At 37.1% G+C, this 15,504-nt stretch overlaps 1 protein-coding gene across 3 annotated transcripts; it reads right to left on the bottom strand.

Moving 5' to 3' along the window:
* Positions 1-380: 380 nt before the first annotated feature.
* On the bottom strand, positions 381-15,425 carry RSRC2 (arginine and serine rich coiled-coil 2). Of its 3 annotated transcripts, none has more exons than XM_075516530.1 (10): positions 15,294-15,425; positions 12,092-12,248; positions 11,439-11,482; positions 8,622-8,834; positions 7,429-7,572; positions 3,573-3,695; positions 3,397-3,476; positions 2,564-2,796; positions 1,235-1,324; positions 381-694 (listed from the first exon to the last, which is right to left on the bottom strand). In XM_075516530.1, exons 2-10 carry the CDS (start codon positions 12,170-12,172, stop codon positions 515-517), a joined length of 1,188 nt encoding a protein of 395 aa, XP_075372645.1. In that variant the 5' UTR covers positions 12,173-12,248; positions 15,294-15,425; the 3' UTR covers positions 381-514. The 3 variants fall into 3 exon arrangements, with proteins under 3 accessions (XP_075372645.1, XP_075372644.1, XP_075372646.1); XM_075516529.1 differs by having other exon boundaries at positions 8,622-8,812; XM_075516531.1 differs by lacking the exon at positions 15,294-15,425 and adding an exon at positions 10,444-10,521 and having other exon boundaries at positions 12,092-12,190.
* Positions 15,426-15,504: the final 79 nt, after the last annotated feature.

The raw sequence follows: 15,504 nt of genomic DNA, 5'->3' as shown, positions 1-15,504 counted from the left end.
TTAGCATTTGGCCCAAAAGACAACTTAATTAACGTAAAGTAAGACCTTAGAGAAAAAAATGTCTTTATTATTAACCAGGGTTTTTGCACTGGATTATGTGCCTATTGGCCCAGACAGCTAAATAACATCTACACAATGTTTCTTTCATGTTTCAAGAATTGAAAATAACTGTACAAGGTTAAAGTACAAAAGTACACAAGACAGTGGACACGAAATACCCATGTATGAGTTTATCCCATCTGCTGCTTGGTTTGAAAAGTAGAACTTTAACTAAAAAATACTGTCCTCCTATAGTTCTGTCAAGTTTAATGGAAGTGGGTATAACCTGATTACAACACTAACACCAGTATCACTGATCTGATATTTACAAAAAAATTGTATTTTTCAATAAATTAAAGTCAATGCAACACCCATGCAAGCTAGAATGCTAGCTTTTTGGTGAACAAGGACCCAACATTTGAACAAGAACCTTCCATAGTCCCAAACTTTAAAACTGCCTTTTTTTTTTCTTTTTTCAAACTGCATCCATTCCTCGCATTGAAGATGTAAATCCCAATCCCATTCCTCTTTGCGTATGAGTCTGTGATCTTGCCATTTCATACTGTGCATCTAGATTTCTGAAAACCTCTTCCTGTTGTTTCAGCGTTTTGTAACTCTCTTCATCAACTGAACTACAGCCAGCTTCATCCTCACTCTAGAAACCAGACAAGAAAAACAAACATTAGCTGCGTAAGAAGTGGTGTTTTCATATACTACGTGTGTCCTAAACATAATGATTTTGCTTTGTTGTTTCCAAAAGCTAGTACAAATTCAAGCATTTGGTTTTATTGCTGGAACATTCTAGGGTGGCTTTCCTCTCACTACCAAGAAACATGTAGAGGCCTTCACCCAGTTCCTTTTTCTAACTCATTCAAATAAATGTCTCCAATTAACTTATCTATACAAAGTAATACTGTTTATCAGATTATGAATACTGGTTACAGTTACCACTGTTACAGGTCATAACAGTTGCCTTGTTAGGTGGGAACATAATGAAATTCTAGAATTTGAACTGAATTCAGATTTAGATGCTGCTTGTGAACTTTAGCAAGAAATACTTGAAGTTCTTAACTACGTCAGGTAGTATCAGGTTAACTTAACATCTTTAGTGGTTAAGGTACACTTTAAAATAAAAAAAAGAAATCACTATCCTACAATTAATAATAAACTGAATTACACATCCGTAAGTCTTTACCTTAATGCCCATCAGTTTTCTGAATTTGACGTTTTGGTCCTTGTTTCCAAAATTTAATTTTTCCCATATTTCTGCAGACTGTGATTTATCCTGTACAAGTTAAAAAAAGATGTATCACCTTTTTATATACCTTTCCGTTAATATCACAATACAGTAGCAAGCAAAAAAGTGGTATTAAAAAATGAGACCATTGTGTAGCGATAGCACAGCTGGAAGTAAAACATTTCCAAGTCACAACTGACATTCCAGCAGCATCCTCGCAGAAACTCTTTGTGAGGGAAGTCTACGTAGCCATAGGCTTCAAAACAGAGGTCTATTCTTCACTTGGGTAGATCGTACTCATTTCCATCAAGTTTGGAAGCCTTGTCAGAATGCATGCTTAAAGTGAATTACGGAAAAACGAAGTTTGCTTATTACAATTAAGCAGTATACAGCACAATTCAGAAAGAACTGCTTAGACAGCATTCAGGTTTCTTCTTCCCTCCCTTTTGCCTCCCATCAATGCCACGTGAACCACTTTCAGTTTTTCACATCTTATGAAACAGTTTGTGAAAAGCTGAGTGAAGCTTGTTACAGAACAGATGCACAATGATAATTAATGTAACAAACACACCTCCGTATTAGCATAGTATTGAAAGACAAAAATACAAACATTAAAGCACCAATTTTTTCATAGTATCAGTAGGCAAAACCTGTATTCAAACCCAGCGACTTTCTGAAAAAGCAACTGCCACAGGAGCCTTTTTTATTTGGTGGCCTATATGTCACTAACTGCAAGAGCGTTTATTTGACACAGCATAAAAGTCTGAAGGCGTATTTGTATTTGTAACTTTTGTTAGTGTTAGTAATGCATTACTCCACTCCTGAAAAGTCACTAGCAAGGTTTGCAGACTTGCTTTTGAAGTCTGGAATTGGACAGGATACAACAGTCAAATGAAAAACCTCTACAGTCACAGAAAGGAGTGGTCAATTATAATTTCTATAGCTTAGCCATCCCTATTCAGCAAAAAGAGACTATCTGTATTTGATATTTAGTTGCAAGTTGTAGGCAAACTGACAAAAGTAACATTAAGAATCAATTATACCTCTTAAGTTTTTTGACATTAGGGGTTTTCCTAAGGCTTGTGTCATAACCATTTGTCATTGAAGGTCTAGTTATCTTAGTCCTTCCACTCCTAAAGTTTTACCTTGGGCTGCTGTTAAGAGGGAAACTTCTTAACAGGTATGAAAGTAATTTTGCTGGAAATAATGTTAGTAAGCATCCTTAAACTGTCTGAGTGCAAGATGTTTCCAAACAAGTTTTATGAAGGTAAGAAAAGACAACATTACCCCTTCCTTTTTGCCTTGCCAAAGCATCTTCCGCTTTTTCTCTTGCTCAGCAAACTTCATTGGATTCACTGCTGCTGGGTTGTAATAGCTAGGTACAGCTATTCCAGTCTCTGCTAGTGCTTTTGCTTGTAGTGCTGCCATCTGAGCTGCCATTGCTATTTGAGGAGTCACTTGTGTTCCCGATGCCAGAAGAGCAGCAACATTAATAACAGAACCTCCAGTGGCTGCAGCCGCTGAAGAAGAAAGGTAACTTGCTATCAGACAGTAAGTTCAGAATTTTTTGGAAAACAAACTAACCCACCCAAAAACCCCAAACAAACAAGAACCAAAACAAAACCCCCAAACACTTCCCTTCACCAGAAAGAAGCTGAAAATGTCCAAATAACAAATACATGTTATTTGTAAATTAAGAAACAAGTCTCCAATAGTTTTAGTAAACCAGAACTGAAAGTGAAACTAACATACCTCATGCTTCTAAATACCCCTGAGCTGGTAATAGCTTTCAAACTCTTGCTTAATGATGCATAAAGGAAGGTCCAATGACCATCACGAAACCATTTACCAGCCTAACACACAACATTTGTTGTATACTTGGTAAGTGATAAGAAATCCTGATCATTTTTATTGGGGGTTTATGTTTGCGAGTTTTTTTGTTTTGTTTTAAACATTTCCTAGTTCTAGTCGTGGACCAAGTTGTGGACTTCTATATGGACCAAGTTAACAATTATACAAAGACAGACAACCTGCACATCTGTTGGGCAGGACTCAGCACATAAGCCTACACTATCTCTTCCACTCACACTACTGTTTAGGAATTAATACACATGGACTACCTGCAGCCATTTCCTGTTGCTTCTGTTTTTCAACCATTTCCTTCTCTCTCTGTTCTTGCAGTTTCTTTGCTCTTTCCAGTCTATAAGTACATGAGAATAAAAATATTTAGACATGCAAAATCAACAGCAGCAGCTTATTAACATCACATATCATTGAAATTGTAACCATTTCTGACCTTCTGGCTAACGCTTCCTGTGCATCCATAGCTGTATTTCGTCCCCGAAACGGTGGCGGACTCGGACTCCGGCTATGACTCCTGCTGAACCTTCGGGGCTTTTCAATTCTCTTCTTTCGCTCTCTGTAACCAAATTTAACAGAGTTGCTAAAACAACAAAGGTACACATACACCTTAACATTTCATAAAGTATTTGATCACGACTCTGAAAAATTGCTTAATGATTAATTTGGAGAGCTCTCAAGAACAGCTTTCACAGAGATTATACTAGAACAGTGTAACAGTCACACTTGCCTTGTAACAAGACAGAACTAAAACTGAAGATTTCCAAGTGCAAGATGTAACACAGTGTGTAATTCTGGGTATTCATTTACCCTCTTACACATGGATCTGCTCTAGAGATTTTCATTCTAAAACCTGACAAGAAAAAATAGAATCTAACTTTCAGTGAAATCAATTGCAAGAAAACTGTACAATGGATCAAGTTACAAGAATTCTTTAGAACCATAAAAGACCTCACAGCACTATAATTATGTTAAAAATGAGCATTCTGCAGAGGCCCGATTTAAAAACTGGAATAGTACTCAGGGAAATTACCATTTCTCTCCCCTCTGTATACTCTTCACTACATGTGCTTTGGACAACTGTTTGAGGGAGGCTATCAAGCTAAATGAGAGAGCTGGTTTAAACACATGCGACTTGTCTTGGGTTTACTCTTGAGAAGAACAGTACTGTGCAGAGAACTACAAAGCATGCATAATCTGGAGCCTGACAATCTGAAAAGAACCCAGTTAAAATATATTTTTAAGCAAAATACCAAAATATTCAGTTCAATACTCCTTTAGTAACCTTCTCCCCACCTCCTCCCAAGTAGAAGCTGCTCTTATGACATATACATCTAGTTCCATCTAAGCAACAGCCGCTCAAAATACACATATGAAGTACTATTAGCAGTATTTCTCTTTAGCAGGATCATTAATATCTACATTACAAGAGATAAGGGTTTATCCCTGTCTAAGCCTCTGACACTGATGTTTTAAACAAAGAAGTCACAGATACTGGAAGTGTCCAACAAAGCTTAAATTACAGGAGCTATCACTCACATTTTTCCCAGATTTGCCATAAACAGTAAGTTGAGATGCACAAAGATGTTTCTGCAATTTTATACTTAAATGTTATTATCAACCATTTGAGATAATAGCTAACTTGACAACAGCCACTTTAAATGGCATTCAGATATTCTGTTTCTTCTGTTTGCAACTTGGGCAGCATCTACAAACATCATGAAACGTAGACTGAAGTTACAAAAAGAGATCCTTGTTTACATGACAAATCTGGTAGAATACAAAGGAGGCGAGACTTATCTTTTCATAGAAGATGACAAGATGCAGATTCAGGCACTGGGAAGTGACAGATCTGCATTCCTGAGATAAGATGTAATGCATGTTTCAAAAGATACCTTCATTTTTCCCGTGCTGACTATTGTAGTTTGGTCTTGTCTTTGGTCTGATGCTTTATTGCACTGGTAAACATCAAGGAAATAAATATTTGAGCTTTTGTATTTAAGTATTTCCATTTGAAACAAGCAGATGGTGTCATGTTTTCCACCTAGCATTTAATCACAGCAACACCACAAAAGAACTGCCAGGAGGGTCTACATGCTCACAGAACAAAAAGATTAGTTTAAATGCCAGTGAGGACAGATCACTTGAAAACATGAGCTTGAGATTATGCAAAGAACCATCAAGAGAAGGTCAAGCTCTACTATTTACAAATGCTTCTGTCATAGCCTGTTAACTGTAACACAACAAATATTGCATTTCATGAATGAGGGAATTCATTTCACAGTTGAGTTTTAACAGGGTAGGTTTCCACATCACGTTTATCTGGCTTGTGAAGGGTTTTCTTTGAGGCTTGCCCCGCAATTCTCTTTCCAAAGGCTTTACCTGAACCCAGAACTCGACGAAGTGTTCTAGCTACTGTTAAAAAGACTTATGCCTCACTTATTTTCCTTCTCTAGGATCTGCGAGACAAAAACAGCACTTAAGAAGAAATGGATTCTTGCAGTATGTCCATCGCTATCCAACAAGGCATGTTTCCAGCTGAAGAAATTCCTAAGCTATGACTATCCCTCACTTTTTCTTCCCACATCTGCTGTTCAGGTAATTTGCATTCCACTGCCGAAGCAAAAAACTATTCTGGGATGTGAAGTTTTCACAGTCATTAAACACAAAAAGTTCAAAGTGACTTTTAAAAACAGTAAGTGCCCATCATCTATAATAACTGGAAATAACGGGCAATTGAAGCCTTACACATCATGCTGAAGGTGGCTTAAATACCACTAAATGCAAGTAACGTATACCAATTGAAGACCCAGCTCTACTCACCCCAGCTGAAAGTTTGGTAGAAAGTGCGTGCCAAAATAAAATATGACACAAACCATGTAATTCAACTAGTTCTTCAGAAAGGTAAGTCTTCTTAACAGTTTCACAAGTGATGTTGTAGCATTACACGGCTGTGCTAGATTCTTAAGTCTCCAATGATCCACCATAATGTTGAGCAGTCATAACCAACTTCTACACCCTTTAAATATGCAATTTAAAATACTCTAGTGAAAATACTGCTAAATGAACTGGAACACTGGCAACACTTTCTTGGGAGCTCTGAAGGGACCCCAATTTGCATTCAAACTACTTGTTTTACTTTAAACAAGTAGGAGGGAAAAAACACAACTGTAGTAGTCATTAAGTCATATTCCAGCTTACTCATTCAGAAAATCCTACAGGGCATTAAGAATGCAAAGGTGACATACTCATATAGACTCAGAACTCTACACTAAAATACTGAATGATTCATCAGTATTGGAAAACATTAACTTCTATACAGTGATGAAAACCTCAACTCTAGTATATTCCAGGTAAGGCATGGATCTCAACTCTGTCAAACAGACCCAGAATAAGCCAGTATGCATCTAGCTAGAGTGTTTAAATCTGTGCTTCTAGAATTTAAGGAAGAAATGGAAGCACCCAAGATAGGGAGAAAAATTAACATGATAAATATTCTCATGTTGAACTTGACAAAAAGGAGTTGTTAATCACTAACACAGAACAGTACATTCAGATCAGAAATAGTCCACATGACTCAAAATTCACCTTAACACTACACTAACTGTGCTAGTTTGCAGACAAGACAAATTTTTAAATGAACTTGTAGAGCTGATCAGGATTAGCTTCTGATCAGTGTATCTGCTCTCACAGCCAGTGATTTCCAGATAAACTTCCCTTTTATGACATATATACAAACAAAAAGAGATAAATACAATAGTATTTTTAAAGTTGTGCTTTGCCAACCACACTACTCTTGTATTAACACATGAAAGCGTTAGTTGTATCTTATTCTTCAGTTTTTCCCACTTAAATATCACTTAAAAATCCTATTTAAAATAGTAAATTCAGTTGTGATATAAGAAACCAAAAAGATCTTGAACTATGGTAATCATTACTACTCAAAGTTATTTACTTTTCTTCTACTTCATCAGTCAAAAGTTCTAAAATGGTGATTTTAAAGATACCCACAAAATAACTAGTTAAGCATTTTTAATTGCTAACATGAAATCATGCTATGAAAAGCCAAACATCTCAGACACTTAAGCTGTCTAGGACAAATGTTCCTGTGAGTGTACGCAAACTACCCAGTCCTTAAACCACTGTATCAATACAGCTGAGAAAAAGCCAAACACATTTAGTTACACTGAATAGACATCAACTGGCAAACCCATAATTATTCTATACATCAGCCCGCCACAGAACATTCAACTGAACACCACCACTAAGTGTATATGGAAGTTAACACTTACCTGCTTCTACTCCTAGTTCTGCTTTTACTTCTACTTCTGTGTCTGTGTCTAGATCTTGATCTAGAACGAGATCTTATACGTCGTTTTCTCTCTCTGCTGCGAGATCGGGATTTTTTCCTATCACGACTTCTACTACGATGACGTCTGAAACACATGTCCCAAATTCTTACATATATTCTCATGTTTAAATTCAGCTTCTACTTAAGGACTTACACATAGGTTCGTCACCACAGGGCAAAATGCACCAGGCAGGGTGGGGAGACTACAAACTACACACAGAAGGGTTCATGCCTGGAACCCTTCTGTGTTTATTCTAAGTTTATTCTAATTCTTAAACTATATTCTAAGTTTAAAATATAAGACTAGGAGATGAAATGGGAAAGGAACCAAACACTACCACCAGCCACAACAGACAAGTAAGTTACACAGAGTTTACGTAAACAATCATACTCATCAATATAGCTATTTTCAGTTGTTCATTAAAGTATACATCTCAAAACAAATACACGGCCAAACTAATCTGATGCAGGAGTCTTAAATTCAAGGCAACAAAACCCTCCTCCTCCACATGGTATTCCTATACCTTAGGGAAGAGATGCCCAAATTTCAGCTTGCGAGTCACACACAGTCCCTCAGCATATTATTAGGTGAAGCTTGTTTCTTGCTATCATGTTTGCTACAGAACCCTCAGCTATGAGCAGAGTTCTGAAAAGTTCTGCTGGCAGCAACCTGTTTGTCCCAAGCAACTCCCCTACCACAACAGTGTGCTAGGTGGCCTACTGTGCAAGGAGGCTTAGACAGCATTGTCTCTGCGTAAGTTCTTGATTTAGGAGATAAAAAGCCATGACACTGCTAAAGTGTACTTTCTTTCCTGTCACTGACAACAGGGAACATTTAATACACTCTGTTTATAAAATTTTTATGCTCTGTATACTACTTATAAACATGAGACAGATCACCTATATAAAGCTTTAGAAATATTTTGTACTTTTACCCAGAACCAATCTGAAAAAAAAACCAAGTAGCAGCAAATGCACTACCCAATGAAAACTGAAACACGCAATACAAATTGATGCTTTAGAATTAAATTAGGTCAGTAATGTAATTCAGCTGTACTTCAGAAGTCTACACAAATTCCAAACATCGCTTCCGCAAATGCACTTTAAAAAGTATAATCATGTAAAACAACTTACCTTTCACGAGACCTGGATCTTGAATGACTCCTCCCTCTTGATGATTTTCTCTCTTTGCGTTTATGTCTATCCTCACCATTTTCAGATGAATTTAGGCTATCTCTTCCCTTGTCAGAAGAATGTTCTTTGTCATTGTGGTCTTCAGATTTGTGCTTCTTTGAGGACTTCTCTTTGGATTCATGTCTTCTTGCCTGTTTTAAGAAGAAGTTGGTTCTTTCAGGAAAATAGTGCAACAAAGAGAGTTAGTATGGGTATCAGAAGATAAAAAATGATAAGTTGTGATGCAACATTAGTAACCTTAGGAGTGTGACTCAATCATGAGTGATGGCTATTTTACCTAATGCCACCAACTACTCAAAGTTGCAAATGCACGCTATAATTTTTCCCCCTTTTCCCTCCTCCCCACTTATCTAAAGGATTTCTAAAGCATCCATCAAGGTATCTTTACAGTGTTTCCTTATAAGAGTTCACAGCATTGTAACAAAAACTGTCATTCTCAGTTACTATCTCCATTCCAAACACATAGTAAGTACCTATCTTTAAGTACCTGACAATTTATGACTATGCACGTATACACACATACATTTGTAGTGAATATTTAATATTTGCCTAATAAGCCTACCATGAAGAAAGTTACTAAAATCCATACATAGTTGCAGACATATACTATTTTACTTTTAGAACTAAAACAATTTTCTATCGTCATTAGATAATTAATTTTTAGAGCAAAACTCTTCAGTCAGTAACTTCCAACAGTTTTTAAAAAGCAAAGTAGTAAGTTACATGGTTGACATCCCATTTTTAGTATTTAAAACTAACATGCATCACTCTGAGACCTCCCACAGTAATTTTAAATTAAAGATACGCTGCTCCACTATACCGCAATTTCTTCCTGCAGTGCCTCTTAAAAAAAGATTCCTTTTTATAACTGCAATGCCAAAAATACTTAGCAAGGTCAGGCCTGATTTTTGCCAGTGTTTTCCTCAGAGACTAAGTCATGACATCAACACCTTTTCTTAATATATCCAGTTTATTTTGAAATCTTTCTAGCACAAAAGCATAGCCCACTTAAGTCTTATGTTTAAATAATGTTTTGTTTCAAGTCACAATTTAAGCACGATACATTCATTTTAGACTAAAACCCAATTCTTCAGAGTTTTTTTCTGCTTATCTAAATCTGTTAACTACTCATAAAATCTTTCCTATAATCATAACACTCTCTCAGAAGAAACAAGTCTAGAAAAGATGCTATAATTAGCTTATACCCACTTATGCAAGCCTTTCTAACTCCTTATTAATATATATCAATTTCTAAATATATTTTAGTTCTTCAAGTATACAATAATGCTAGATATTTTTCCTTTTACAGTATTTCATTAACTCCTTGAATAATCAGTTACATAAAAACACATCTGAAATTTGAGATGTTACCTGTACATTAATTTTAAGTATGTATTTACATAAGTAGTTGTTCTGATATACATATTAAGAAGAATTACTGATATTCAGTATTTCGTCTACAAAGAGCTTAATCTTGCAAATGAATGAAAACAGTAAATCTACTGTGGGACATTATTCCTCATCTGTTCACTCTGTGAAACTTAGAAATTGCTAAATAAATTGTGTAAGATTAGATCCAACAGCATGGCAAAACACTGGACATAATTTTAAGCGAGGACTTTCTTTTTTTAAACATTAAAAAGATTTTTTTTTTTTAAATCACGTCTTCCAGGCACACACTTAGTAATAAACCACCATTATATCCCATAACGGATTTAAGATATTTTTAAGGGAAATATGAGTTTGAATGACTAATAGTTACCTTATCATGAAGTAGGCTTATAATTTTGCTATCTGAGTCTGCAGCGTCTTCAGTTCAGTCTCTTCGCGCATTAGCACGCTGAGTATGATTTATTATAGAAATGTTATCATGTGAGCTAAACAATATATTCAATTTCACAAAAACTCTCCTAGATTATTTTTCTTTTCCTCTTTTTTTTTTTCCTCCTTTTTTAAACAGAGCTTCCATTGGAATGGGGGAAGGAGAAGTTCCTGACCCAGGTTAAAAGTTAAAAAGTCCCTCATCTGACCCAGCCTGCTATCGCCCCACATGGCTTAAGCTTCTTTGTGACTATTTCGATGCTCCTGGTTTGCTTGTTTCATCTCTTCTCTGGTGCATAAGCCAGTGTATTATTGATGCTGTCTCTTCTCACTCCCTTATATATACACAGACATTTATTTATTTAAAAAAAGAGACAGCCCTCTGAAATTTTTGCTGCTACTATCATGTTTCCAGCTGACTCAGCTTGTTTGTCAAGCTATGACAGTCTTTACAATCAAAGGATGCAATAAACAGAGCTCAGTCAGGTGGGGAATTATTTTTAATATACTTAAGTAGATGAGTATGTATCATTGAAAGTCCTGAACATTAGCCAGGAATAAAGCCACCCAAGGCTTTTGGTTAATGGAAGCTCTGTGAAAGTCATCAAGAACACCATTCTACTTCTCCACATGAATTCTTTCTTTTGGCTGTTTCCACAAAAAAAGAAAAAAAAAAGAAAAAAAGAAAAAAAATAAAGAAATTAAGTTACTAGTTTCTGAAAGCATTTTTCTATAAAACTATTACCTTGTCAACATGATGGCTGCAATCATGCTTCACTATGAAAGGATCTCCATATCCATTTTTAAGCTTAAAGTTTCCAATTTCTTGTACTTACCATAAAGTCATTTATATAGGTTTACACATATGTGCATTACTACAAGATACTTTTTAAGATGTATTGTACAATTACCTAAACGCTACAAAGTGTTAATTACCTCTTTGCTTCTGCTCCGGCTTCTGTGTTTTCTTCCTTCAGTATCTGGAGAAGAAAACATTTATTGTTATTTACCAAGTTAAAGAGGAGATCAGCTGGCTATAATCTTTCTAGTTCCTTTCAGTTATTCCACCCTCCAAAGTCAAGAATAGACATTTAAAAAAACAAACAGCACTATTCGAATATCTACTGCAGAAAGCAAACTCTAGCTGTTATTCCCAATTCTTTGTCTGCATTTATTTAAGTTCTGATAGTGAAAAGACTAGCCCATGTCATACTCCAGTCACATTTTCAGCCAGGAAACCTTATTTTTGTTACAATCATGCAAAGGTATCCCAGTTTAAGTATATCTAATTAAAATGAAGACAAAGTAGTATGGTTTTCTGTTTGGTGTTTCCCCCTCCAATCCCCCCCTATCCCCTGAACATGTACAAGACCTTCTTCCTTAGCACTTCTATCATTACAATTGAAAAGTTTCAATATAACACATTTAAGATACAAAACCAAAATTAGTAGCTTCGTTTTTTCCCCAATTCTAACAAGTTACTAGAGCTAAGTCTGTGTATTTTTTCCAAAACTGCTTTAAAGAGATTTCAGTTCTACAAGCATACACCAGAACATTACTGAACAACTTTGCTTATATGAAGACCATACCTGACTTCCGTCTTCTTTCCCTTGACCGTGAGCGTGACCTTGAATAATGATGCTTTGATGTTCTGGGAGAATTAGAGGCATCTGATTGTTCCTTTTTCTTCTCTCTTTCTGGAGAGGACTTTTCTGGGGCTACTCCATCTCGTTCTGTATCACTACCCTACACAGGAAGACAGAACATTTAAAAACCAAACACTTAGGATGGAAAACCAAGAAAAACTATTTATTTAGTACTTTCCCTGAAGACACACTTAAAATTATTTCCTGTAAAGACAGTCTTGTGAGTAGCCATCGCATTATTAGTTAGGCAATAGCTTGATAGACTTGTAGTGAACTGTGTAACTGCACACAGATTGATTTTTCAAGACTTTAATAAAGAGAACTAGTATGTATTAACATTTTGCTCTCCCACTACATTAGACTGCACTTTAATTTTTTCATGTGCTTTTGAAAATATCAGTAAGACTAAATTCTGATCCACAGTTTTCTCTAAATGGTGTTGTCTGTAGGTCAATTACCTTTTACCATTTACATGACTAAGATTACTTAAGGTCAATGCTGTCCCAACAGATCTAAGTCACCCCACAAGTTAGGCATTAGAGAGGCATAGCACAAAATCCCCACAGTATTTTGAAGTACGGAATGAACTTTTAAAGAGACATTAAATGAGATATATTGTATTAATGTTAGACAGCTAACTTTTGAATAAGGAAAAACTTCAAACAGAATCTCTATGCAAAAATGTGTATTTGTATGAGAGTACATATAGGTCACATCCACCTGTCCCAACAATTTCTGTATCACATTTTTTTTAGATGACAAAAACCAAGATGTTCCCTCCATTCCTTCTAAACCTTGACCTAGGAGGACTAAACCCGGAAACTTATCTTGTGTAGAGCAGTCAAGACTGCTTTGTGATGCAATGCTGGGAGAAGTAAATGTGTACAACTGGTATACAATGCCATGAAAGGAACAGAATGGAAAAGGTACACACTGAAATGGTGAATGTGCTTTCATTAATGCCTTCACAGATCCACTGGTCTCTCTTGTTCTGATCATGCAAATGGCAGTTATAATCAAACCTTCTGAACATCGTGCGGCTGCAGAAGATTTCACTAAGGACATAATTTGGCCCAGAAATGCTATTCAGGAAGATAATTTAGCATAGCAGATGACTCAAACTTGCATGGTTTTCCACCAGCTGCAGTTTTATTTGCAAACTGGACAAGACATGTGAAGACCTCTCAAATTCTGATTTATATTCATAACTTTGAAAATAAAGCAGCTAGTTCTTCTTAAACCACAACAGATATTACAGATTATCATTAATATATTGTGTATTGATGGTAGACTTTCTTCATAACATGCTACAGGTAAATCTTTGGATTTCTGTTTCAGCTACTACTGTTTAGTCTGCCCAATTCTTTATTGATTTGCATCTGTACAAAAATACATCTATAGTAAAATCTCTCTTTAAGAGAGATAAAGCAGCTGTTCACTTCCCCATTCGCATGGTATACCGATATCTAGTTCAAAACACACCAGCGTATGGACAACAGCACTGACTGCTTAAGACTGCATCTGCAGCAGAGCTTTAACTATAGTCTCAGTGACACTTCTGAATACTATTGATACTCCATCCACCATCCTGAAAACTTCAGGACATTAGATAAAGAGTAGGAACTAACTCCCCTATTTGTGATGTTACCATCACAATCCTTAGCATTCCACATTTATCTATCATCTGCTTATCTACACCTCCCCCCCTTCTACTCAGTCCCTCCCTTCTTCATCTAAGGTTTCCAAAAGACTCAGCTAGAACTTTCAAAGAAATTCTGAGATTTCTATAAATTTACATTTCGAGGTTACTTGAGAAGGATAAGGAGAATACCAGCTAACAGTCTAAGTTAACTGTGTTTTTAAACACAGTACCCAACTGAAATTCAGCCCACTGCTACATTTTCCAAGGCTACTGGTCTCATTATTTATACACATTACTGCTCATTAATGCCCTTGTGCACTGTACCTTAGAGAAATCTCTCAGCTCTACAAAAACAGAGAGCATAAAAAGGCTGACAGACTTCAATAAGACTATTCTCAGTTTTTAGATTGGCCACAGGCTCACGGTTTCCTTGAACAAGCCCCTCACCTACTACTTTAGAGGAACCTCAAAGACAGTGCCTATAATCTAGGTGCAAAGCTACAAGTCCATAATTCTTCAAATCCTTTTACAGAGAAATTTACCTTATTCTTAACAGGTTAAGTTATATAAACCAAAAAAGCATAATAAAAAATTTTTCTCCAGAAGTTTATGGTACTTTTGTTCCGTTTCACCACTGGTCAAACTTTCACAAGAACTTTAAATACCAGATTAAACACCACAACGTAATTAAAGTCAACTTTGAAGAGTTTTATCAATTTCAAGTCCGGTTTGTTTGTTGTTTTTTTTTTTTTTCCCCACTCAGGACTATTTAATAACTTTTTAAAAAAATTAACCACATCACGTTTGATAACTACTCTTATTAGTTCTTCAACTCAATTATGGGACAAACACCTTTATATCTTACCAAGGCACACAAATTTCTAAAAATAATAAAGCTACACTCTTAGGCTGTGTATGAACATAAAGGACAGCGATAACTACAACAAAGACGTTTCCTATAGATATTAACCATAAAAACAGGAGGATAGGGGCAAATAATCACCGAGCACAAGAAGACGCTGAAAATAGTAGGCCTGTGACCAAACACAAAGAAAAATAAAAGGAAAGGGAAAGCTACATGAACGAAAACCGAGCATGGCCCAACCACCAAATCGATCCCCTCCCTTCTCCCCTCCCAGGGAACCTGCGCCCCACAGTCCCTCTGAGAAACGCCCGCTCCTGTAGCCACAATACACCTCTCTCCAGCCAGGAAACGATAGGGCCTCGGTCACAAGGCCTCTTCACTTCTCTCCAAGCCCAGAGAAATGAAACAGAAACTTCTGGAAACAGGGAGAGAAGTCATGGGTGAAAAGCGGCCATCCCCTCCCCGAGGCCCATCATGGCGCCGGCGAGCGAAGGAGCGGCGGGCGCCATTTTGTCTCTCCCCGCACACGGCTTCCCGACCCAGCCCTCCCCATCTCACACGCTCTTCCCTCCCGCCCCGCAGCAACCCCCTTCCCAATTCAGCTCCCTCCAAAAACCCCGGCAGCGAACACCACTTACCGCCATGACCGAGCGCCCGGTACGTCGCTCCCCCTCAACAACTCCTCACAAGGGGCTCAACCTCCCTCAGCCGCCGCGGCCGTAGCGCTCGCGAACCGAGGCGACACGCCCCGCCCTCCCTCTCCCTTCAGGCGCCCGGATGTAACCATGGGGCGGGGGAAGGCGGAGGGGAGCGAGGGAGCCGCGGTGCATTCTGGGGGCGGAGGAGGAT

The sequence above is a fragment of the Mycteria americana genome, chromosome 13 (genome assembly GCF_035582795.1).
Source record: "Mycteria americana isolate JAX WOST 10 ecotype Jacksonville Zoo and Gardens chromosome 13, USCA_MyAme_1.0, whole genome shotgun sequence".
NCBI classification, from domain to species: Eukaryota; Metazoa; Chordata; class Aves; order Ciconiiformes; family Ciconiidae; genus Mycteria; species Mycteria americana.
Note: the sequence above shows the minus strand (reverse complement) of the source record. Positions and strands in the feature narration are given on the sequence as shown.

What these genes read in the sequence shown, in the direction of transcription:
- RSRC2 (XM_075516529.1), bottom strand. An exon ending in AGATCCAGGTCTCGTGAAAG is followed by an intron (nt 7,573 to 8,621) that starts GTAAGTTGTTTT and finishes CATGTGTTTCAG; the next exon opens with ACGTCATCGTAGTAGAAGTC. An exon ending in AGAACTAGGAGTAGAAGCAG is followed by an intron (nt 3,696 to 7,428) that starts GTAAGTGTTAAC and finishes ATTTGGTTACAG; the next exon opens with AGAGCGAAAGAAGAGAATTG.